Consider the following 22,113-nt stretch of genomic DNA (forward strand, 5'->3'; position numbering starts at 1 on the left):
ACGATTCAAAAGATTCTCTATCCAATTACGACCACCTACATTGGAGAATATTGAAAGAAATTGAAATGATCAAAACGAAGCGAAATGCAGTGAAAGTTTTGGGAAAGAAGAGAGAATTCGGAAAGAAAAGTACTTTGGAGACGAACAAGCAGAGAAATCCGCAATGACAGTTATAGAAAAAGGAAATCAAGAAAATCGGAAAAAGATAGAGGGAAAGGGAAAGAGAGAAATGGATAACGACGGATCAATTGTTGAAAAAGTGAAAGATCAAGAGAAAGTGTAGTTGGTTATACGGTACCTAAAGAAAATCACATGTTTTCCTACTCTCAATGTACTTTCCACAACCTTCTCTCGTCCAAAACCAAAAAGTACAATAATTTTGCTATTGAAACAACTGAAACAAACACCCCGCATTATTATTTCAAACTCACTATGTTTGCCCAAACTGATAACATAGCCCCTTTGAATTGTTTCTGGCAATCTGCCAGTGTTTCGAATGATAACTAAAAATTGATAGAACTGTTAAAAAGAGGACTGAACATAAAAAACTGAATTAGTAATGAGCTTAGGTTGGGGAGACGTGGTTGGGTACTTGCATTTCTACCACCAGGAGCCGAGATTTAGCAGTTTTGCAGTTAATTTGATTTGGTGTGCCCCAAACCCCCGATTAACTTTGATCAATTTGGCTTAATCAAGTCGTGTCAATTTTTTGTCACAATATTAAGAGAATAGAAGTTTCAAAAGGGTATGAAGCAAGGCAAGGAGAGATAAAAAATGAGTGAAAACTCTAAAAAAAACACTGCAGGTTTTCATTTATCGTAAATACTTAATGAAAGCCCACCGTATAAGTTGTCGAGGCAGCAGAGGTTCTACTGCACGAAATCAAATCCAACAGAATGTATTAGAACACATCTAGAATGTCACAAATTATTTAACGTTACATATTTGCCGTGAACAGTTCCCATATCAACATATCAGATCTGGAGCATAAACGTGGATATGCCGAGGAAAGAATGAGAATCACCAGTATGGTGAGACATCTGAGACTTCCACCAAAGGAACAACACTGGACTTAATGATGCCGGATCTCAACTGTTGATGTCACTTCTTCTACAGTCACAACCTCCTACACGCCCGAGAAGATCCGGAATCAAAGCCCTAATCCCAGTAATAAATAGTTGTTGAATTAACTAATGTCCTATCCTTGTACTTCTGTCTCCGGCACAGGGCTCACCACCTAATGTGTCGGAACATAAGCCCACTTTGCACTCAATTATCTCGGTTCCTATGAAAGATAGGAGAATTTTGACAACTAGTAAAATGTTGGTGATGAAATGATAAATATTTTATAAATTGGCAGGTTTTTATAGCTGGCAAATGGTCCGAGATAATTGAGCTCAAAGTACTCGTCTGATCTGGGTTGGAAGAGATGTTCGTAGTTCATTCCGATCTCTGTAATATGTTATTATGTATGTTTAAAAAATCTGTAATACCTATGTCGTCATTATTATTTTCCAATTTCAAAGTTGTTGATGAACTTTTTGAAGTTCAAAATTTAGCTACACTGTCAACACCAAATTTCCACCCCCGATAAAATAGTTCATCATCAAAATACCTAAGGTTGGCACTATACATTCCAAATTGTATATTCTGCTCTTTGATCATTCATAAAATGTGTGCAAACCGTGAAAACTTCCTTTTACCCAGGAACCTACAAAATATTTGCATTAAACAAATGTTGAAACAACTTGATAGTTATACTGTAGGGTTTTAGCACTAGTATGAAATCATAACAGTACTCGTAACCACAATTCATCCTTTAAGAGACATTTTCAATACCATGAAACTATACGTTTTCATCTTCTGCATAATCCGAGTTGCAGAATCTTGTACTCCTGCTATTAGTGAGATAATAAAATATTTTATTCATAACCTAATGTCATTTTCAGGTTCCCCAGTAGCCCTTCTTCCACCTGCTGCTCCACCAATAACATTATTATCCAGCCCACAACTTCCGCCTATAGCCTTCCAAGTGGATCAACCAATACCACAATCTCATGATTATGCAGATGAGCCGGTGGATATTCAAAAGTGAGTTGAGGTAGTAAGCTTGCAATATGAAACAGGAAACGGGCAGGATGATTTCTTCAAGTTGTTTTATTTTGAAAATCATTTTCGGATACTAGTTTCAGCACAACGTTGCTGCTTCGAAACGATCATTGTTACAGATATATAGCTTTGACGTGAGTTAGAATCAATCTAGAATCCTGATAATAAAAACGGACCAGTCAACACAAAGCTAAACTCAAATTGAAAGAAATCCAAACTGTAACTATATTGTTGCATATTTCAAAAGCTGATTCAGTCAACCTAGCAATCGTATTCATATCGTAATTGCAACATTTTATTGGCAGTTTGATCTCATTTATTCCGATTTTTAGGGCCTCCTATCATAACATACGCCTTTTTCAATTAATAGTGATTTTCAAAAAAAATGAATGAAAATTATTGAATTGAGCTTCTTGAAAAATGTTATATTGTTTCAGAGACAGCATCATCACGCTCCATAATGAAAAGTTGAAGCAACGATTCTCGCTTTTCGACATGTTCCGCCCATTGGCTCTTCCAGCAACATCTCAACCAATTTTGATTACCGAGGGACTTTTTCCCCATTTTTCGATTTATTCTCACCTCAGTTTTATTTTAGAAACCAGTGGATAACATCGTCATGAACATCACCTTCTCCCCACCGGTTCATTGGACGTTTTGCATTCCGAGTTGTGGGGTTAATGACCAAGCCGTTGATGCGGATGATGCGTATGAGAAAGCAAAGGATGATGTGATTGAAGCCGTAGGGATAATTATGGGAAAATTTCATGTTTTTTTTAATTTCAGGTCCACTCGGGATGTGAAAACTCTGGGGTTAAATGTCTTATGGATTCAGTGGAGCTTCAGGTAATTGAAACTCCTCATACCCCTAAAATATATTCGTTTTAGTACCACCCCGAATCTGTGCTCATCGAGGATTTCGGACCATACTTTGACTTGTCTGGAAATCGCTATAAAATCAGTGGAAAGACGGTTCCCTACAAAATCAATAATTTGAATCCTGGTGTTGTCCACAGTTTTGTTCTCCCGGTAGGATTTTAAACAGTCATCTGATAAAAAAAATTATTTGACAGATGAAAATCTCCTTCAAACTAACAACACCAATACCGGAGGCCGCTGCAAAAACCTTGAGACAAAAGGTATTCGTTTGTTTTCGTCTTCATAAACTATTCTTTTTGTTTTCAGGTTGTCGACTATCTGGCAGCACGAAAATATGTTCACATCTCTTGAAATTTAAATTGATCGAAGTTAAATTTTTTGTTTTTATGAATATACAACTCTTAAGAATATTCCGTCCCCCCGTATCTCATAGCCCTCGTTTTTCAGTTTTCCCTTTCTTATTTTATAATTTTCGCCTCATTATAATGTCATGCTTGAATAGAGATTTTGATATATAAATCTCCTTTTCTCAGAGCGCTGAGCAATGTTTGATGTTAGCAAAATATCACATGAGAGGGATTAGTGATAGTCCTCCGCACTTACCTGAGACAGAGAAAGAAATTCGTGTTTGTTACAAGGCTTCTTTAAAGTTCAGTGTAGTTCGGCAAACAAGCGGTTTAGAGGTTGGCATTTCTGACCGAGAAAATGTCTCCAACTTGAGCAAACTTTTGGACACAGAAGAAACAGCAAGTGGAGCTATGAGGAGGACTTTTGAGTTTCCAAGTTTCTAGTAGATCAATATTTTGTAAAATAAAAATATTTATCCGTAAAAACAACATCTCCTCTAATAGGAGTTTACCCAAACCCTCAGCGCTGAGCTCAATTATCACGTCTTTTTTGTAAGATATCAAAAATTGGTCAACTGATAAAATATTGATGATATTATTACAAATAATATGTCACTTGACAAATTCTTGATATCTTTCACAGAAATCGAGATGATTGAGCTCAAAGTTGATGGTTTGGGTAGGCTTCTATTAGAGGATATACAGTATCATCCCAAGAGGTTAGTGTTTTATTAGAATAAATCCACTTTTATGAATTTGTTCAAAATTGTCCAACGTTTTGAATTTTCCCGATTTCAATCCCAGTTAATCTATTCCGTGAATTCGGTAATAAAAAGTCATTTCTTTATTCACACTTTGAGCTCAATCATCTTGCTCCCTTCAAAAGATGCAAACTGTAAAAATGTTAGTGATATTATTTTAAGCACTTTATCAGTTGACATATTTTTGATATTCCTTCTAGCAACTGCGATAATGGAGCTCGCAGTACCGGTATACCAAACATATTTGCTCTAATAGAAGTTCAAATGCATTTTGAGCTTATTTGTCTCAATTCTAGTGACAGATATCAAAAATTTGAAAATTACAGAAATGTTAGTAACATCATGACAAACATTTCAGCATTTGACAGATTTTTGATATCTTTCACAGAATTTTAGATCAATTAGCTCAAAGTGCAAGCGACTAAACCACGTATTCGTATTCGCTGTAAAAGTGTATTTTAAACACAATTATCTAGTTAACTTCAAAAGATATCAAAAATTTATCAATTGGTAACCTGTTGGTGGAAATATTAAAAAAAAATTTTATCAGTTGACAGAGTTTCAAAATCTTGCACAGAAACTAAGATAATTAAGCTCAAAACGCAAATATGCCGTATTTGCTTCACCTATATGTGCACTTCGAGCTCATTTATCTTCATTTCTGTAAAAGATATTAAAAATCTACAAACTGTGAAAATGTTAGTGATATCATGACAAACATTTTATCAGTTGTCAGATTTTTGATATCTTTCACAGAAACGGAGATAATCAAGCTGCAAGTATGCCGTACTTTCTCACCTTATCCTTACAGTTTGAGCTGAATTATTTGGCCTTCTTTGTAAGATAATGGAACATTTTTAGTTTGAAAAGTGTTTATCATATTACCAGCATTTTATCATTAGGCAGATTTTTGTTATCTTTTGTTTTGAACCAAGATAAGTGAGCTCAATGTGAACGTAGACAGTGGGGTTCTATTTGAGCGACTACGTTATTGTTGTATCAACGAAGTAAGTACCAAAATCTGTACAAGTGGGAATTTATATATTGAAATTAAATTCAGATAAGGATTTGAAAAATTCCTTGATCTACAGTAACCACAATTTTCTCGGTCCCCAAATATTTTTCTTGTTCTCTTAACCTCCTTTTCACTCTCTTCAACAGTCCTTCTTCTTATTCTTCTTCCCAATGCAACCTTTCTACCACTTCTCCTCCTCTTCTTCCCCTTCATCTGCCTATCTCACTGCGTGTGCAATTCCATCGGACAGGGGCTAAACGGTCATTCGGATTGCCTTTCTCCTCCTCCTCTCCGTTACGAACAAAAGAGGGGAGAGAAAGATGACGACGATCGTCTTCAACTGTCGACGTGTCTCATTTTTGTCTGTGTCTGATGTTGCGCACACCAGCCCCAAAGTCCTTTAAGATGAAGGTGACGCATGCCGAGGGTCACCCTCATCTTCTCTCTTCCCTCTGCACCATAACTCACGTTGCCAATCCGAAACAACACCGATCAATAACCATGTGATCGCATTTGTCGCGCATATTCCGCGCGCGCACATACATAAACACACAGCTCTTTTCTTGTAGTTCTCTACTTCTCTAATTCTCTCACACACTGTAATACGGTTATCTGATTTTAGTAATTTGAAAAACAACCAACTATTCTTTGAATGTTTTTGGTTTGAGAGTGAAAAGGAGCTAATTTTCCCCTTCTTTGTTTTTTGACTTCTCATCTAATTGACGGATGTCACGCCATGAGACCACCCAGAGAAGGAATTCGTTCGGGTCCTAAAAGCTGCTGAACCATGAACAAACCAGTTTTTGGGCTGCCAGACAAAGAAGATGTGAACTTAACACGTCGTGGCATGAAGGGGAAGGTCAGCAGCATCAAGAAACTACAAAATTATTCTATTTTTCTCTCTTCCATTGCCCTTCTCATCTATCACGCAGACACTGTATTGGTGGTCTTCTTGTTGACGACGTCGTTTTTTGTCACATCACCAAGTTTCATCCCTACCCGCTTGGTATCTTGTTTCATTCTTTTGTGGTAGCCTCTTCATTTAAATTCTAGAAATGCATTTTGAACTCTCCCCAACGTTTTTCTCTGAAGCCTTGAGAGTTTTTATGGGACGTTTTCACTTTTTTGGCCGCATGCAATCCCAATCCGCTTACAAAAAAGTCAGATTTTCCCGTTTTTCTATCCGCATTCTTTTTTGATTTGAACGCAAAGCGCTGCGCGCGAAATGTTGCCTATCGGAACGACTTGACGCCTTAGCTTAACCGATCGGAACGGGTCAAGTGTGATTTTTCAAATGCTTGCTGAACGTTTAGAACACTTTGATGCGGCTTATTTAGGCTGAAGCTGGGTCTCGAAAAATCGCGAAATCTTCCAAACCTATATTTAGTTGGTGTTCGCTCATTTTAACCTTTTCCAGGGGTCTGGAGCTCGACTGTCCAGTTTCCAATCACTTTGAAAATTTCGGAGTGTGCAAAACGAACCTATAAGTTGGAAACTTTGAGTTCATAGAATTTTTTGAAATTACATAGTTTTTGAGCGGCGGGGATTGTCTTTCATAAATCGGCAAATAGCTGAAAGTCTAGGAATTTCAAAAAAAGAATCTGTTAATGCAATGTTCTCGACCTAGGTATGTTTTACACCCTCTAAACTTTTCAAAGTGATCGGAAGTTTGTCCGGCAAGCTCCATTTTTTTTGGAAATAGTCAAAATGACCTAAAACCAACTAAAAGGTAGTAATTGGAGACTTGACAGTCGATCTCCAGACTTTTGAAAAAATGGTCAAAATGGACAAAAATCAACGGAAAAATACGTTTTTGTCTATCTTATTGATTGTTACTGCCTCCTAATGCCAAGTTTTAGTAGTTTTGCAGCCCTTGTCCTTCTCCAAAACACGTTTTTTTCTTCTTCAAATGTTCTGACGTCTGTATATACAAAAATATAAAAGTGCAAGATTAGAATCTCTTTTTTATGTATAGAAGGGCATTTATGACTTTAAAGTCTTATCCCACTACTCAATCCGCTCTTCATTCGAAAACTTTTGGTTTGAGACTTTTTCGATTTGAAACTTAAAAAATTCAAATATTGTTGTTGTCGAGACACAGAGAGAATAGAAAGAGCACATGACCTAGCCATAGCTCAAATGTTAATTTCATAGGCTATTCCAAATTTATTGCTTCTCCTCTCTCCTACTATTTCTTTGAAGTGCACCAGAGCAGGCGCGTTTCAATTCCATTTTACCATTTTTCTCCGCTCTTTGAAATTCTCCACCAGCACACCACCAACACCTAGTGTGCCAATGCTTGTCGATTTGTTTGCAATTTTACGGAATTCGACCTTGTTTATTCTACTGACAGTTCATTGGAGAAAGAGAGAGGGGGGGGGGGGCTCTGCACTTTTTCACACGCGTGATATTTTCTCTCTCGGCGTTTCCCGCTCTCTGTTTTTTTTCCCTTACATTATAAAAGAGCTCTGAAATTTCAGGCAATTTATTTATGAATGAGGGGTGTCATGAGCGTAGCGTCTTGTTTGTTGTTGTTGACATTTTGACGAATTGCTCCTAAAACTGAGCTAATTTTATTTGTAGCCGCTTGCTTTGAAAATGAGAAATCCTCTGTTTTCACACACGCAAGCGCACAAACAACAAGAGGAAGCAAGCGATAAAATAGTGCGAGTGTGCTCCTAGAATAACCATCGATCTTTTGCTTACGGTCATTTCGCCACCGTGCTAATCGTCATTATCAGAAAGCTGATAAGGGCAACAGTGTCAAACCAACAAATGTTTCAAGACCAGTTATCTAACTTTTTTCTTGCCGTTTAAATGCTCCATTTTTACCTCAAATGTCATGCGACTTCCTCATTTTTCAGAAGATGCGATGAGCCAAGAAACAGCGGACGGCTCTCTCAACTCAAATCGTTTAAAGTCCATGATGAACATCATCCGTCGAGCATTCAGTTTCCGTGACAAGCGTCCAACATCTCGTAAGTTTTTTGAGTTTTTGAGTTTTGGCACAAAAACATCGGAGCAGTGAAAGAGCAATATCCGTGGCCGTGGTAGAAGGTCCCACAACGACCAGCTAACGTAACCTGAAATTGTTTATTCTCAGAGTTTTTCTCTCAATAACTGTCCGTTTTTAGTCAATTTTTAAGCCGTAAAAAATTTATTTCACGCCCTTTTTGGAGGGTAATAACAATCAGTAAAAAAACGAGATATTGAATCCTCAGAAGAAAACTATTTTTTGGTTACTGTAGTTTTTGCTGTGGGACTTTTGACCACCGTTACCAGCGCTACTCTGCTAAAACTCCGCTTTTTTGAGCCAGTATAATGGAACTATAAGCCTGTGACGCCTTTGTTTATTCGGACTGCGTGCATCTTAAAATTGAATATGTTCCAGAGCAAGGCTCATCCGAAGAAACATCTGGTCTTGTCATGGAAATGGAGACAATGGCTGTCAATCCGACCACCCCATCCTCGAAGAACAGCAATAACAAACCACGCATTGACTCTCTTCCAAGTCGTTTGTCCTCATCTCATAACATTCTATAAAGTTTCGTATTTTCAGCCAGCGACGTTCCCTCAACCTCGGCATCGTGCTCTCAACCAACACCGACTTCCAAGCGAGCTCCATCGATCTACGAGGATCCGTTTGTTGCTGTCGCTGCCGATGGAACCATCTATATCAAGCACTACTACAACTTCCACAACAGAGCCGAGTTCCAGATTCAAGGCGTTCGTCATGGACATATCGTGAGTGTTCATTATAAACTTGGTATTAATATGGTACGAAAAATCAAAGCTGTGAAAGAGGAGCACCGGTAGCCGTGGCCGTAGCTCCTAGAACGACAACCAATGTAATCCAGAAATATTCTCCATTTCCGGACTTTTTTCTCAAGATTCTTCCGTTTCCCTCAATTTTTTCTAACACGCAAATTCACAAAAAAACAGTTGAAAAGCTAGAAAATAACAAAAAAAAAATACATTTTTAGGTTACGGTAGTTGTCGCTGTGAGACCTTCAGCCACGGACAATGGCAATTTTCCTAAAATCGCTTACATTAGAGCGCGTTTTTTAAAATTTCTAAAACAACAAAGAATCCATGCCAATTTCTCTTAATTCTTAGTTCACAGTTTTTAGAAAGCAGGGTTTATTGAGCTCGAATTACAAAAACGTTATTTGCTGACTATTATCCCTAATTTCAATATCTAATTTTGTTTCAGAGAAGAAACAGTCGCGTCGTGAAAGTGCAAAGTGTGACGAAAATCTACTACAACGCCGGATCCGACACCCGCGACGAGACGGTGATCAAAAACTGGGGAATCTGCATGAACAACGTCTGGTGGGCCAGTCACCTCAATCGGTTAGTCATATTTACAAAAACAAAAACTCGTCGATCTATTGTGTTTCAGATTGGAAAGCAACAATCGCTTCACTAATGTCATTCTGATATGCGACGGAATGCACCCCGGATTTTCAGTGTCCAACATTGATGCATTTGCCGAGACACTTCAGTTTGTCGGTCTCCCAGCGGATTCTCCATTCCATAATGGCATTCCGAGCCCGCCGTTGGGCATGCTTCAAATTCCATTTATCGATGAGGATGAAAATGGTAAATTTTTTAATCTAGACCCTTCGTCTAGACCCCAGGGCCCAGTCTGGGTTTTTGACTAGTTTAGTCTTTAGTCTAGGCTGAATCTCAATAAAATTCTTCCAGATGTCGTGCCAAAGAAGCGCAAGCAGCGTCGAGCCCAGCCAAAACCAGAAATAAAAACTCATTTGGAATAAAACTGATGCCACCTCAAAGCCCATCTCACTTGAATAAAAACGCAACCCCAAAATCCCAATAATTGTTCATCGCCACTTGTTATCAGTTTTTGACAAAACAAACCCGTTCAAACCAGTGGCACCAGCCTTGATTTGTTAATTTCCTGTTCTCCTTATCCTCTCCACCTATCATTTAGTCTGATGCAATTCTGAATCCCTTTGATCGTCTCCTCCCAACACTTTGTATTTCAAGACATGATTTCGTAGCATATTTTTGTTGTCATATAAAAAATGTTAGCTCACATCATCAGAAAAATAAAATATGAAATATATCATGACGGGTAAATTCGACGGTGAGTAATAACGGAAGTATTGCGGTCGAGGTCGATAATGACGTCGAAAGATCTGGAGCGATACATGGATTCCATTAAGTTGACGACGAATGTTTCCTGGAAGTTGGCCGTCTTGGTGCATGTATGAATTACATAGATATATGGATCTAGTCCGGAGAATTCGAATTCTTCTCCCTTCAAAGCAACTTTCATCTCTGGTTGTTTGCCAAAGTGGTAGGTGGCGAAATCAAAAGTGTCGTCTTCATCAAAGGCATCTGAAATGTGAAAATTTTATAACAATGAACTGTTCAGTATATTTTCGGGTACTTGACCATTTTCAGGGTTTTAGAACTCGGTGATCAAGTTTCCGATCATTTGAAAAAATTAGAAATTCGTGAAACAGACCTAGATTGAAAAAGTTGCCTTCACAGAATTTGTTAAAAACTGTTAACTTTTTAGTTATTTTAAAAACAACCCTTTTTTTTGTCGGTTTTTGTATTGAAAACGTGAAAGAAAATTCAGATAATTTTTTTTGAAAACTTCCAGTTTTTCAGATTTGTGTCAATAGTGGTTAAGAAGGGAAGTCTTTCGAAAATCTGCAAAAAACTAAAAAACCAGGAATTTTCAAAAAATTCTGAAAAAAGCCAAGTTTTCAATCTATGTCTGTTTCAAATCCTAGGAAATTTTCAACTTGATCAGAAACTTGGCAGCCGAGCTCCAGAATCTTAAAAATGCCAAATGAACAACAGGAAAATTAAAAAACAACAGGAAAATTCGTTTGTCTATATCTCACAGCCTCGCGGAGGGTGTCAATTTTGAACGCTTCGCGTCTGTTTTATTGACATTACGTTGTGAATTTTTCAAAAAAATATTTTTCTTTCTCATCGTAGCGGGTGGCGCCAACAGTCGGTGCGATAGAGCGCGTTTTCTTGAGATTTCCTTCCGCGAGGCCGTGATATTTTATTGAGAGGTACTGCACATGACTTGAAACAAACTCACTATCCTGGAAATCGCTCTCCATCAAGAACACCTTAGCCTCAGCAACCCTTGGAGCTCTACATCTCAATGTGACTCGAGCATAGACAAGTGTGGCGGAAAAGCGAGTGGTGCTGGCCACGAGCCCGACAATGAAAATCAACAGTAGCAGCAGAATCCGCATGTTGCTGTTAATACCAAAATCCAATCTCGATCCACTTCGTTTTATACACCAAGCAATGTTTTGAGTTGCGATTCAATTCTATTCTTTTGTCGACCAGAAGCAGATTGAAACGTTTTGTCACCCGAATGCAAACATCGTCGCACAAGATCTGTGTAGGCGAATGTTTAGAGCAAGGAAAAAAGAGGAGCATCAGCTTTCTCTGCAATTCAAAAAAGTGCCAGAGTTTAAAGTTCTAAACAATGTTGTTTTTCTTTTCAATTATATCGCAAGATTTAGAAAAAAACATACTGGTAGATCAAGGAAAATACTGGATGTGTGATGAATATCGAAACGTGGGCAAAAAAAATGTAGAAGACAAGAAAAGTGAGAGAATGTGACATTTTGATAAAGTTGGGACAAGCCGTTGTCTAAAGCTAGAGTGAATTGTAATTAAAAGGATAGATAAAAGAGGTTACAGATATAAAACATTATCACAATTCAATCAATTTGCTCTGTGACCAATTGTTTCTTTAGCTCCTGCTGTTCGGCCCAGGCTTGCTTCTTTTTTTCCTTCTGCTTCTGCTTCTTCTTTTGGTTCTTGGTGAGTGGAGGAAGATTTTCAGAGTTCTCAGCTTCAATAGCATTGTCAGCTGCTGTCGTAGCAACGGCTGGTGTCTGAGCATTCTCAGGGGAACAAGTTGCTACTGTTGGAGCTGGTTCTGGTCCGAGGTTTGTCCAAGAGTATTGCTCTCGGTGGAAGATATTGCGCCAAAGGTCCGACACCTCGGCAACAAATCGCGGCTGAATCGTAATCGGTGCCCCTTGTCGAATGCCGTTTACCAAATCGGCGAACTCCTCATCGTCGATTTGGGCGATTTTGTTAGCTCGATCCACCTCGGGATGATACTCGTCGCTGCTTCCACCTTGGATCGCCAAACACGCATCATCTCGAATAGCCAAACACATTGTGTCGTCAACCACAAGCAGCGGAAAGAGAGCAGCACTGAATCCAACTTTGATGCAATCACCGTCTTCACGCTTTTTGAGAGGGAAGTAGAAGTCGGGGTATTTAGAAGGTGGCAAATTTGGAAAGAGTGGCTCTTCCATCTCAAACATTGTTTCACTTTCTCCAGTATATGTGCTGGACACGCTCGGATTGCAAAGTGCCATAGTTTTGATTTTGCAAACCATGTTCTGTGCAGTATGGTAGAAATGATCCACGAATTCGGCAATTTCATTGACATAGCTCGTGGAATGGCCACCTTTAAGAGTTTGCAGATAGTCTCGGAAGCGAGCAGTGTACTGAAAAGAATTGATAGTTATCTCAAGTTTTTAAGTTTTCAAACAACAACTTACGAGGGCCAGCTCCTCCCATGCCTGAACAGCCGTTAAGAAGTCTCTCTCTGTCCACAAAAACCATACATTTACACGATTTGGCGCTCCGATTGTATCAGTGCATTGATTCATATACGGTAGCTCTTTACAGTAGTGATTGATATCTGTTGGTCTATAAGCATGCTCAGCAGCCATCTTAACAGCTTCAATACCCTGGATCGTTCCGGAAGCATTTCTTGACTCCACCGTTGAGCGCTCCGAATGATAAACTCCGTACAGCATGTCGATCTGAGCAACCTCGAGTTTTCCGATCTCCAGACCAATGGCTCTGAAATGGAGAATTTTCAATCAATTACCTATGAAATCGTCTTACTTGACATCATAGATGGTCATGTATCGCAATGGATGGTCTAGACTGAACCAGTGCCGGAAGCAGTAAACCATATTATGGGCATTCCATTCCGGAGAAACTTCAGTCTTCCAAAAAAAGTCCACGAAAAGCCGGATGAGAGCATACTCAAGTGTCGTGAACCGCTGCTGACCTTCTTTCCGATCGTGGTCGTAGTGGCAGAAGCTGACTTGGAGAACGTGAGAGTTGCAGTAGGTCTCTTTGTGAATCTGCAGATTTTCAGTTTACGAAGAAGCACGGTTTTTGGGTTACCCTGTAATAAGCAGTGCAAAATTCTCTTCCAAGTGGGCATCTAAAGCAGCAGTCCTTGTCTTCCTCATTTGATGTATCTAATTTGAAGCCGGGACAGCGGATTTTGGCGAATCTCTAGAAAAAAATCAAGTAAATTTGTCAGATTGAGGTGTGATGATGATGAGAAGTCAGTCTGAAGTTTCAGGATCGTGATTTGAGATAACTGTTATTCTAGATTCTTTGGCTCTAGAATGAAGTTCTAGAATGAAAAATTTTCGAATTTTTTAAAAGATCAGAACATCACACTAGAACCGCTTTCTCAGCTATCCACAGGCAACTTTTTCCACTATCCACAGCCTCTGCAAACCAACAAAAATTTCTCACCTCAGCTAACTCTTTAGACTCAAACACATGCACTTCATCAAACTTCCTTGTACATTTGATTATATGCGTATCGATGTCTTCACCTTTTTCCATTCCATCCGGAAGTCTCTGAAAAACCCAATTTTCATAATTTGAAAGGGTTTAAATTTACAAGCCAACCTGTAGAATAGTGTCGTGGTGAAACTCGTGCATCTTCAGGAAGTTATCTTCATCTATTTGACGTTGGAACCAATCCATATTTGCTGTAAGTTTCCATTGAGACGACTTTTCTCTGTCCCAATTGACCATGTTGTGGGGACGGATGTCATTATGAGCCGTGCAATGGGGTAGGCTCCAATGAGGATCACTCATTACCTGAAACAAACTGGAATTATTAAGAGGAGAACCATTTTGAATTTCGAAATTCCAAAAAATGAGGATAGAAGAGCGGAAGAAGCAGGAAAGAAGGAACATGACAAACAAAAAGAGGAGAACACCCAAAAAATTTGCCTATCGCTAAGCCTTGTTGAGTCGCTCCTCAGTTATGTGGTATTATTCGTTGTTCCGTCGATACTCAGTTGTTCTTGAGTCGCTACTCAGTTAGCATGGCGTGCCCGAACGCCCAACGGTGCCGTTCCTGCGTATCGCGCGAAAATCGATGCGCAGCTATGATGAAGAAGAGAGAGGCAGCGTTGGCAAGCACGTCGTCTCTAACCGTTCTCTGCGTCTCCGTCATCAGCATACACTATTTCGCGAGTGACCCCTCTTTCATGTTGTACACACGAAGAGCGCGCGCACATCGTCCTTTCTAACCCGTGGCCGAGGTGGAAGAGAAAACTTTTCCTCGTCCAGCAGCTCTAGTAATTTTTCAGAAAGGTTAAATTCGCTGGAACTCGACCAATTTTCAATATTTCTGTGAAATTCTTCAACTATATTTTTTTTCATAATTTTTGTCGAATTTTTATATTTCCAGATGCACTAGAAAATGTTGATTCCGGTGTGCAACGAGCGGTTGCCGGTCCGGCTCGAGATATGTGTGCTTTCTGCGAAATCTCTGCCGGTTATGAACAAGGTGAGCCAAATGTATTCGATTTGAAATATGAAAACGTATATTTTAGAGTATAAACTCGACGGATGCGTTTGTGGAAGTCCGCTTCTTGGAAACAGTGGACAAGACAGAAGTGATCACCAGTTTAAACCCAGTATGGAATAGTGAACAAGTTGTGTTTGATACTGATGAGAAAGAGCTAACAGAAGAATGGCTCCAGCTAAGGTAAGCTATCATTTTAGTCTATAACCCATGAATTTGAAAAAAAATTGCAGAGTAATGGACCATGATACTTACTCAGCCAACGATGCTATCGGAAGAGTTAACATTGACTGTAATATCTTTTTGGAGAGGATGCGACTGACGAAAACAGATCAGCTGGAAGAAACGATCACAATGCGAGTGTACGACACGATTTATGGAAATCGAGGAGAATTGACGGTGGCCATCAAAATGCACCTTCTCATGCAATACCATCCTAAAAACTATGTTCACATCATGTCCGGTAAGTATTTGAATTTTCAAAAATCTGGCTCTGCTTGAAAAGGAAGCCCAACGAAAAATGAAATTCGCCTTTCTGCATCGGATGCACACTTTTTTGGCTTGTCATTTTTTAGGCTTTTGCTTTACATCAAGAGTCAGAAAACAATAACCTACCAATTCAACAGCATTCAGAGACAGAAAAAAAGAGTTTTCAAGTCCGTCCGGTGGCCTAGATGTTCAAAATTTTCAATCTCTATGTCACCCAAAGCTTGGCCTTCATTTTTTTTTCCATTTCCTCAAAAACACCCTCTTACTTTATAGCTAACACTGTTCCCACAAACTTCAAAATCTCCGACGTTTATGGCCTGGTGGATCACATCCGATGTGAGAAGGATCCGGATTATGAGTGGCTGGACAAGTAAGCGAACCCTTGGAGATATAGAAATAAAATGAAATTTCAGAATTCGTACACCTCGAGCCACTAATGAAGCCCGTCAGAGTGCAATTCGAGTCACGATGCGCGATGCCATAATGGGACTTGCACTGAAAGCCTATAAAATGGGAGGAAACGCTATTATAGGGTAAAAAACCTTTCTGGAATTCTGAAAATTACGGACTAAATTGATTTCAGACTTCTGGAGTCAGTGGATATGGAAGGGTCCGCATCTGATTTGCTGACGTGCCGACTGATCGGAACTTGCATAAAAGTGGTGCATGACAACTTCCAACCTCCACCATATGGGAGACCAATCAAGCCAATTCTGACGATAGACAAGTTACCCATGGAGAGACAAATTGGTCTTGGTTCTCTCCTCACTGCTCGCTCTCTGCAACTCCTGAACGAAAACGAGGACCCTGAAGCAATCCGCCGTAGCTATTGGGTGGCTCTGAGAGCGGAGATTTTTCAGCAAGCAAGGAGTATAGGCTGCAATCTGATTGTTGGTTACACAGAGTCGGTCATAGTGAATGAAGGTTTGGATAATTTCAGATAACAAAAGCGAATATAATTAAATTGCAGGTGTCGCTTTGCTCACGTGCACAGGAACTGCAGTGGTGCAGTCTGATGGATCAGAGGCAATTGGTGGCAATGAGTCAAGCGCCAGGAATAGTCCAGTGGTCGTTAGGGATTCTTGTGAGAAGGAGATTAAGGAGAAGAAAGCGCTTTTTAAGGTAGATTTGTCTGAGAGGGAAGATCATTTGCCGAATAAGCTGATGGTCGGTGGTCCGGTGGTGGTTCATTTCAAAAATCTGGTCCCATGGCTGTCGAATATCTGGTCGCAGGCCTACTGATCTTGGATCTTTTCGAATCGCTGAGCTTATTATCGGAAGATCACACTGATTAGTCCACGGAAGACTCCTGGCTTGAGCCAAGACCGGCCGTGACTCAGATCAGGGGTAGGTTGCCGTGGAATAATCAGTCCGTTCTGTGGAAAATACGCTCAGCGGCCACTGGGACTGCTCGAGATCCACTGGAATCGCTCTGCCGCTTTATCCTGTTTATCCCACAAGTACTCTATTCAAAATTCTACGACCGGCTGTGGTGCAGCCCTGCTCAAATCAAGATCCAAATCCCAATTAACACTCTTTTCTTTCAGTTCAATGGATCAGAAGGACGCGAGAAACGATCGGATTCAGCGCCACGAGCATTCCGATGCAATCAATTTCATGCTCCAACCCACGAAACAAAGTATATGACTCCTTTGAAAAGTTTGCCATGTGCATATTGCAAGTGAGTCTTTGAAAACATTGAAGAGTCAGCAAGGCGGTCGGAAACAGGGATGATGTTGGCCGGGGCCCGCGCCGTGGGTAGGTTGTCGTGGACCAATCAGCCAGTTTTTGCAAAAATTAGCTCAGGAACCCAAAGACTTTTAGAGCCGCTAAACCCTCATTTCCTACAGCACCCCAGAAGTACCTTAATCAGAACGCTTCGGCCCTATTTCCGACAGTCGTGAGAGTCAGGAAAAGACTGTTTTGATTTTTGTCTTTGAATCCGGATAATGACTTCTAATAAATATGCTTCCAGAGGTGGTCTCGTCTCCGAATTCGTGCTCTCCACCCAACAATGCCCTCCACCCCAATACTACGCCGGTCCACGCAACTTCATTCAAGTCTCCGTGTGTAAGAAGATTGCAAGTGACCCAAACGAAACGCAAGACTATGCTGCAGACATTGGAAACGTCAGTGATAAATAATTGCGTTGTGTTTCAAATGTTGCGAAGTCGATTGACAAACAACGAGCTCTCTTCTTTTTGCAGGCTCTTCCGTACTCTGACCACGAATTGATTGGCAACTTGCTGACCGAGGCGAAAAGTGTTTATCCGTTGGGAAACGCAATCTTCTCGCTCGACATCACTAACGCCATTTGTGACGACTCGCTGGTGTGCATTATTACCGGAGTGCTGGTTCGCCTCTTAGTCATACAGGTTTGTGTCAGAACACACACTTTTCTTATCGGTTGTTTTATTAGATTAGGCATAAAATTAGAAGCAATAACTATGTGTATCGATAATATGACAGACTATTAATATGATGGACTTTGTGTTCAAACTATCAACAACGAAAAAAAAGGAATGTGACTATTTGAAAAGCGATAAAAGTTTTGAAGAAAACGTTAAATGTCTATTTAAAAACGAGGAAAGTCAGAAACAAGAATATAAGTTCTCTTTGTCATGAAGAACAATTATATGCTAGGAGAGATAGGTCAAAACGGAGAAGAAGTGAAGAAAGATTCGAAAGAAAACAGTAGAAAATCATAACACCAAACGGGGGTGTTTAAAAAATCGGAAAATCACAATTTAAAAAATGTGAGAAAAATTGCTTTAATCGAAGCCACACCTTATACGTGCTCTTTGAGCTTAATTATCTCGGTTCCTTTTGAAGATATCAGAACATTTTTGATGGATAAATTATTTTTTGATGGATAAATTACTTCATCACCGAAATTTTATCAGTTGACAGATTTTTGATATCTCTCATAGGAACCGGGATAATTGATCTCAAAGTGCACGTGAAATGTTTAAAGGAAAAACTTCGAGAATGCAAAATTTCATGCGGATTCGAGCGTTTCTATTTCTCTTGAACAGACTACAACGTTCTACCCATCCATTTTAACCCCTGAAATCATTTTAAAAGTAATACTTTTCTCAATATTCCAATTTTCTAGAAAACGGAAGCAGCATCGCCATCAATCACCAACGTCCTTTCCTTCTCCTCTCTTCAACGACAACACGACGCTCGTCGATTCTCATGGGGAACCGTACGAGATGCGATCCGATTCAAACCAACTGTCCAGTCAAACCTGACATTGAAAATACTCAACATTAAGTGAGTGATGTGCGTTTTTCGATCTCATCTTGCAACAAAAATTTCTCAGACAAACGACTGAAGACAAGGATGCGACTGCGGCAAAAAGTCGCCTGAGATTGAATACAATTGTTGATAAGGTGGTTTGATATAGATCAATTTTGTTATGAAATCTTAATTTTTGTAGTCCGACGGAAACAGCACAAGGAATATGTGTCGCATGTGGTTTTCGAGCGGCATATGAGTCTCTCGATTGGCATACACGAGAATCAAAGCGCAGGCAACGCTACATCGGTATCAATACTAGAAAATCGAAAGAAAAAACAAAAATAGAACATTTTCAGATCGCTGGCGTCCACCTCTCCAACTCCTTGTACCCAATTTTTGTGAACAAAGATGTTATTGATGGAATGCTGCCCGTTGCCCGATTCTCTGATGTTTTTGTCAGGTGACCAGGTTCTAATTTTTACGTTTTACCAAAACAAAATTCCAGAGAAGACCTCACCACAGCGGTGCGTGATTCAACAACGGTCGATGGTTTTGTAACCAACGCACTGGAGGAACGAATAACAACCATCAAGTCAATCCTATCTCTTGGCGGATCAAACGCCGTCGTGGCAAATATGAAAATCTCGTGTCCACAGTTTAATGTCTCTAAAGAACATGCTCATATCATCCTACTAGTTAGCGTGGATTTCTATAACATGCCATGACCTTTGATTCCATGAAATTTCAAAATGGATCTCATTTATGTTTGATTGAAAGAATTCTAGTCAACTTATATATATCTTTGATTGAATTCATGATTCATTTGTTCTGTTTGGTTATACCATTTACCTATCAATCTTGAGTATCTAACTCTGTGCTAACCGAAACGTGTTCCAACATCATTTATTGTTTTAACATAGTCTCAAGGAGCGTTTTCTCCAGTTGATTTTCTGCCATATTGACCATTTTCAAGTTTCCGATCATTTTGAAAGTTTTGGATATGAAAGAGACCTAGATTATTTTGGGAAATCGGTAGTTTTTCAGCTATTTGTCTTTTTTAGCAAGAAACCTGTACAAAAACTGGTCAAAACCTTTGTCTTTCAAAAAAAAAAGCAAACAGCTGAAAACTAGGAATTTTCAAAAAATGTTGTGAATGGAAAGTTTTCATTCGAGGTCTGTTTTACCCCATTTCAAAACTTTCAAAGTGGTAGGAAACTTGACAGTCGAGCTCCAGACTCTTTTAAATAGACAGAATGACCAAACATCATCTGGAAAATACGTGAAAAATACAGTACTGTATTAGTTATCCTTGGGTTTGACTAGTGCAGTCAGCAAACTGTCGCTGTTCATTCGACTCTCACTATCGCTGAATTTGGCCAGTAGAATTGAGTAAACGAACACTGTGAGCACACAGAACAGGAGCACGAGCATAATACAGGCGCATAGTTTGATACTGTAAACAAAATTTACTCATATTTCTTGTGCCTCCTCCATACCAGAGAATATTTCTTCCCTGCCATGGTAGTTCAGTTTGTAGTTGATTCGCGCGTGTCGCAAAGATTGTTGATGGAACAGTCAAGTATTGACCCTGAAACACAAACACATTCCGTCGGCGAGGCCTTATCTTTATGATTGTACAACGGTTTTTGCTGTTATCACTACATATAAACGACAACTACGAAAGTCACCCAGTTATCTAGGTGCTCCTCTCTATTTGCTAGAAAGTTTCTAGAAATTTCTTTTAGTTTTCTTGCTTACCTGGTTTCCAGAAAATAATCGAGCGCTTACAACTCGAGAGTTTCGCCGCGCTTCGTAAGCTCGTAGAGGCATAGCAGCTGCAATTCTAGTCATTATTTTCAGAGAAAATGTGAGCTTTGAGAAATCTCCAAACTAATTAGTTGTCGGTAGCGCAAGTAGGAAACAGGAAATAGGTTTTCTTCTGGTAAAATTAGTTAGCAAGAAAATAGAGCTATCCGGAAGGAAAGATACAACACCCACACCAGTGCTCAAACATTTTTAAATTGAGCTGTTTAGGGAGTGTGAGTAATTTGTTCTGAGTAAAAGTTGTTCAAAGTCAGGGAAAAGTCTAGATTCAATAAGGGAAATTGATTATAGGATAGCTAGAAAGAGTGACTAATGTTTTGGAAAAATATAGAGCTTCTTTATACCAGAAAATATATACAATAACAATTTGAATCCTATCCTTCAATCATTTTTTTCTTTTCTTATAATTTCGAAAAAATATTTACATTCCTCTTTCTCTAATTACATATTTACAGAAAATATGAATATTGAGAAAGACGAGGAAGACGTGCCGCCGACGAGATGGGAGAATATTGTAGAATTCATCATGTTCCGCTTCCGATGGCTCTTTGTTGTCCCATTCCTGCTTCCACTATCGTTCCTCTTCAATACTGTCTTCGATATCAGGAATCGGCTGATTCATTTGGTCAACTCGGCGCCAAACGCTCATGTGAGAAAAGTCAACTACATTCAGGAGCAGGTAAATACATTCTCTGGAAAATCAGAAATTATTTAATTTTTATAGCTCAAAGAATGGAATGAGAATGGAAGGAAGACAAAATTGGTAAACGCTCGTCCAGGATGGCTCACAATGAGTTTCAGATTCCCACTGTACAAGGAAAATGCGACGAAAATTGCCACTGATAAGCTTTTTGATATTTTGGAGGTATGTTTTGGTTATAAAGCTTTATCAAAAAATGTTTACCGTAACTTTTAGCCAATTTATCTCGGTTCCTGACAAAGATATGAAAAAGTTGCCAACTGATAAAGTATTTATCATAATATCACCAATATTTTATCAATTGACAAATTTCTGATATCTTACACAGTAATCGAGATAGTGGAGCTTAAAGTTGAGAAATCGAGTTTGCTTCTATTGAAGGAAATACGGTATGTTAAGATGATTCATCAACAAAAAGTTTACTGCAGCAAACAAGGGTATTTTCACTTTGAGCCAATTTATCTCGGTTCCTGGAAAATATATTAAAAAGGAATCAACTGATAAATTATTCGTCATAACATCACTAATATTTTATCTGTTGACAAGTTTTCGATATCTTTCATAGGAATCGAGATAATCGAGCTCAAAGTTGAAAGCTCGGTTTCATCTAATAAACGAAATACGGTATTTTGGTTTTAACAAAAACGAAATTTTCAAATTACAAAATACATTTTTTCCAGCTCGACGTAGAAAGGATGACCATCAAGGTTGAGCCAGGAGTAACAATGGGACAGATTTCTCGTTATCTGATTCCACGTGGATACACTCTTCCAGTACTCCCAGAACTCGATGATCTGACAATCGGAGGACTCATTAATGGATGTGGAGTAGAATCTGGCTCCTTCCGACACGGAATGTTCCAGCACATCTGCGAACAATTTGAAGTTGTTATGTCCAGCGGAGAACTCAGAACTGTTGGACCAGATCCGGTACGTGAGTGTTGACCAGCTAGAGATCTGTGTGCTTTTTGGATGTGAAGGTCTTCTGGGATTTGCTGGATGTTGTTTGATACTAATTATATTTTCAGTTCCATTTAGTTCTAAAAAATGTCTTTTGCTAAACCTAACATTTGAAAAATACATCCAGCAAAT

At 39.3% G+C, this 22,113-nt stretch overlaps 6 protein-coding genes across 6 annotated transcripts in view; 4 read left to right on the forward strand and 2 right to left on the reverse strand.

Annotated features, from left to right (window-relative positions):
- Window positions 1-1,840: 1,840 nt before the first annotated feature.
- CBG02079 lies at window positions 1,841-3,339 on the forward strand (the record flags this gene model as incomplete). The annotated part of the gene is made up of 7 exons (XM_045239062.1): window positions 1,841-2,091; window positions 2,366-2,390; window positions 2,708-2,851; window positions 2,896-2,955; window positions 2,998-3,138; window positions 3,183-3,248; window positions 3,295-3,339. The coding sequence occupies 7 exons, from the start codon at window positions 1,841-1,843 to the stop codon at window positions 3,337-3,339; spliced, it is 732 nt and encodes a 243-aa protein (XP_045092026.1).
- Window positions 3,340-7,983: 4,644 nt separating this feature from the next.
- On the forward strand, window positions 7,984-9,889 carry CBG02080 (the record flags this gene model as incomplete). Its single annotated transcript, XM_045239063.1, has 6 exons — window positions 7,984-8,089; window positions 8,503-8,622; window positions 8,671-8,855; window positions 9,325-9,464; window positions 9,514-9,713; window positions 9,819-9,889. The coding sequence occupies 6 exons, from the start codon at window positions 7,984-7,986 to the stop codon at window positions 9,887-9,889; spliced, it is 822 nt and encodes a 273-aa protein (XP_045092027.1).
- Window positions 9,890-10,200: 311 nt separating this feature from the next.
- CBG02081 lies at window positions 10,201-11,359 on the reverse strand (the record flags this gene model as incomplete). The annotated part of the gene is made up of 2 exons (XM_002643805.1): window positions 10,201-10,475; window positions 11,200-11,359. The coding sequence occupies 2 exons, from the start codon at window positions 11,357-11,359 to the stop codon at window positions 10,201-10,203; spliced, it is 435 nt and encodes a 144-aa protein (XP_002643851.1).
- A 477-nt stretch (window positions 11,360-11,836) lies between these two features.
- On the reverse strand, window positions 11,837-14,048 carry CBG02082 (the record flags this gene model as incomplete). Its single annotated transcript, XM_002643806.2, has 6 exons — window positions 11,837-12,640; window positions 12,695-13,001; window positions 13,047-13,291; window positions 13,335-13,448; window positions 13,698-13,805; window positions 13,857-14,048. The coding sequence occupies 6 exons, from the start codon at window positions 14,046-14,048 to the stop codon at window positions 11,837-11,839; spliced, it is 1,770 nt and encodes a 589-aa protein (XP_002643852.2).
- Window positions 14,049-14,661: 613 nt separating this feature from the next.
- On the forward strand, window positions 14,662-19,223 carry CBG02083 (the record flags this gene model as incomplete). The annotated part of the gene is made up of 13 exons (XM_002643807.1): window positions 14,662-14,748; window positions 14,795-14,949; window positions 15,000-15,229; window positions 15,529-15,625; window positions 15,669-15,788; window positions 15,839-16,179; window positions 16,226-16,377; window positions 16,803-16,936; window positions 17,231-17,384; window positions 17,463-17,636; window positions 18,371-18,531; window positions 18,698-18,958; window positions 19,004-19,223. The coding sequence occupies 13 exons, from the start codon at window positions 14,662-14,664 to the stop codon at window positions 19,221-19,223; spliced, it is 2,286 nt and encodes a 761-aa protein (XP_002643853.1).
- Window positions 19,224-20,782: 1,559 nt separating this feature from the next.
- CBG02085 overlaps window positions 20,783-22,113 on the forward strand; it is a gene marked incomplete at both ends in the record, with an annotated part of 3,770 nt that continues 2,439 nt past the window's right edge. The window contains 3 exons of the mRNA XM_002643808.2: window positions 20,783-21,001; window positions 21,047-21,187; window positions 21,703-21,951. Of these exons, the coding sequence (XP_002643854.2) occupies window positions 20,783-21,001; window positions 21,047-21,187; window positions 21,703-21,951 (609 nt within the window). The remainder of the gene's footprint in view (window positions 21,002-21,046; window positions 21,188-21,702; window positions 21,952-22,113) is intronic.

This window comes from Caenorhabditis briggsae (genome assembly GCF_000004555.2).
Source record: "Caenorhabditis briggsae complete genome, chrX, whole genome shotgun sequence".
Classification (NCBI taxonomy): domain Eukaryota; kingdom Metazoa; phylum Nematoda; class Chromadorea; order Rhabditida; family Rhabditidae; genus Caenorhabditis; species Caenorhabditis briggsae.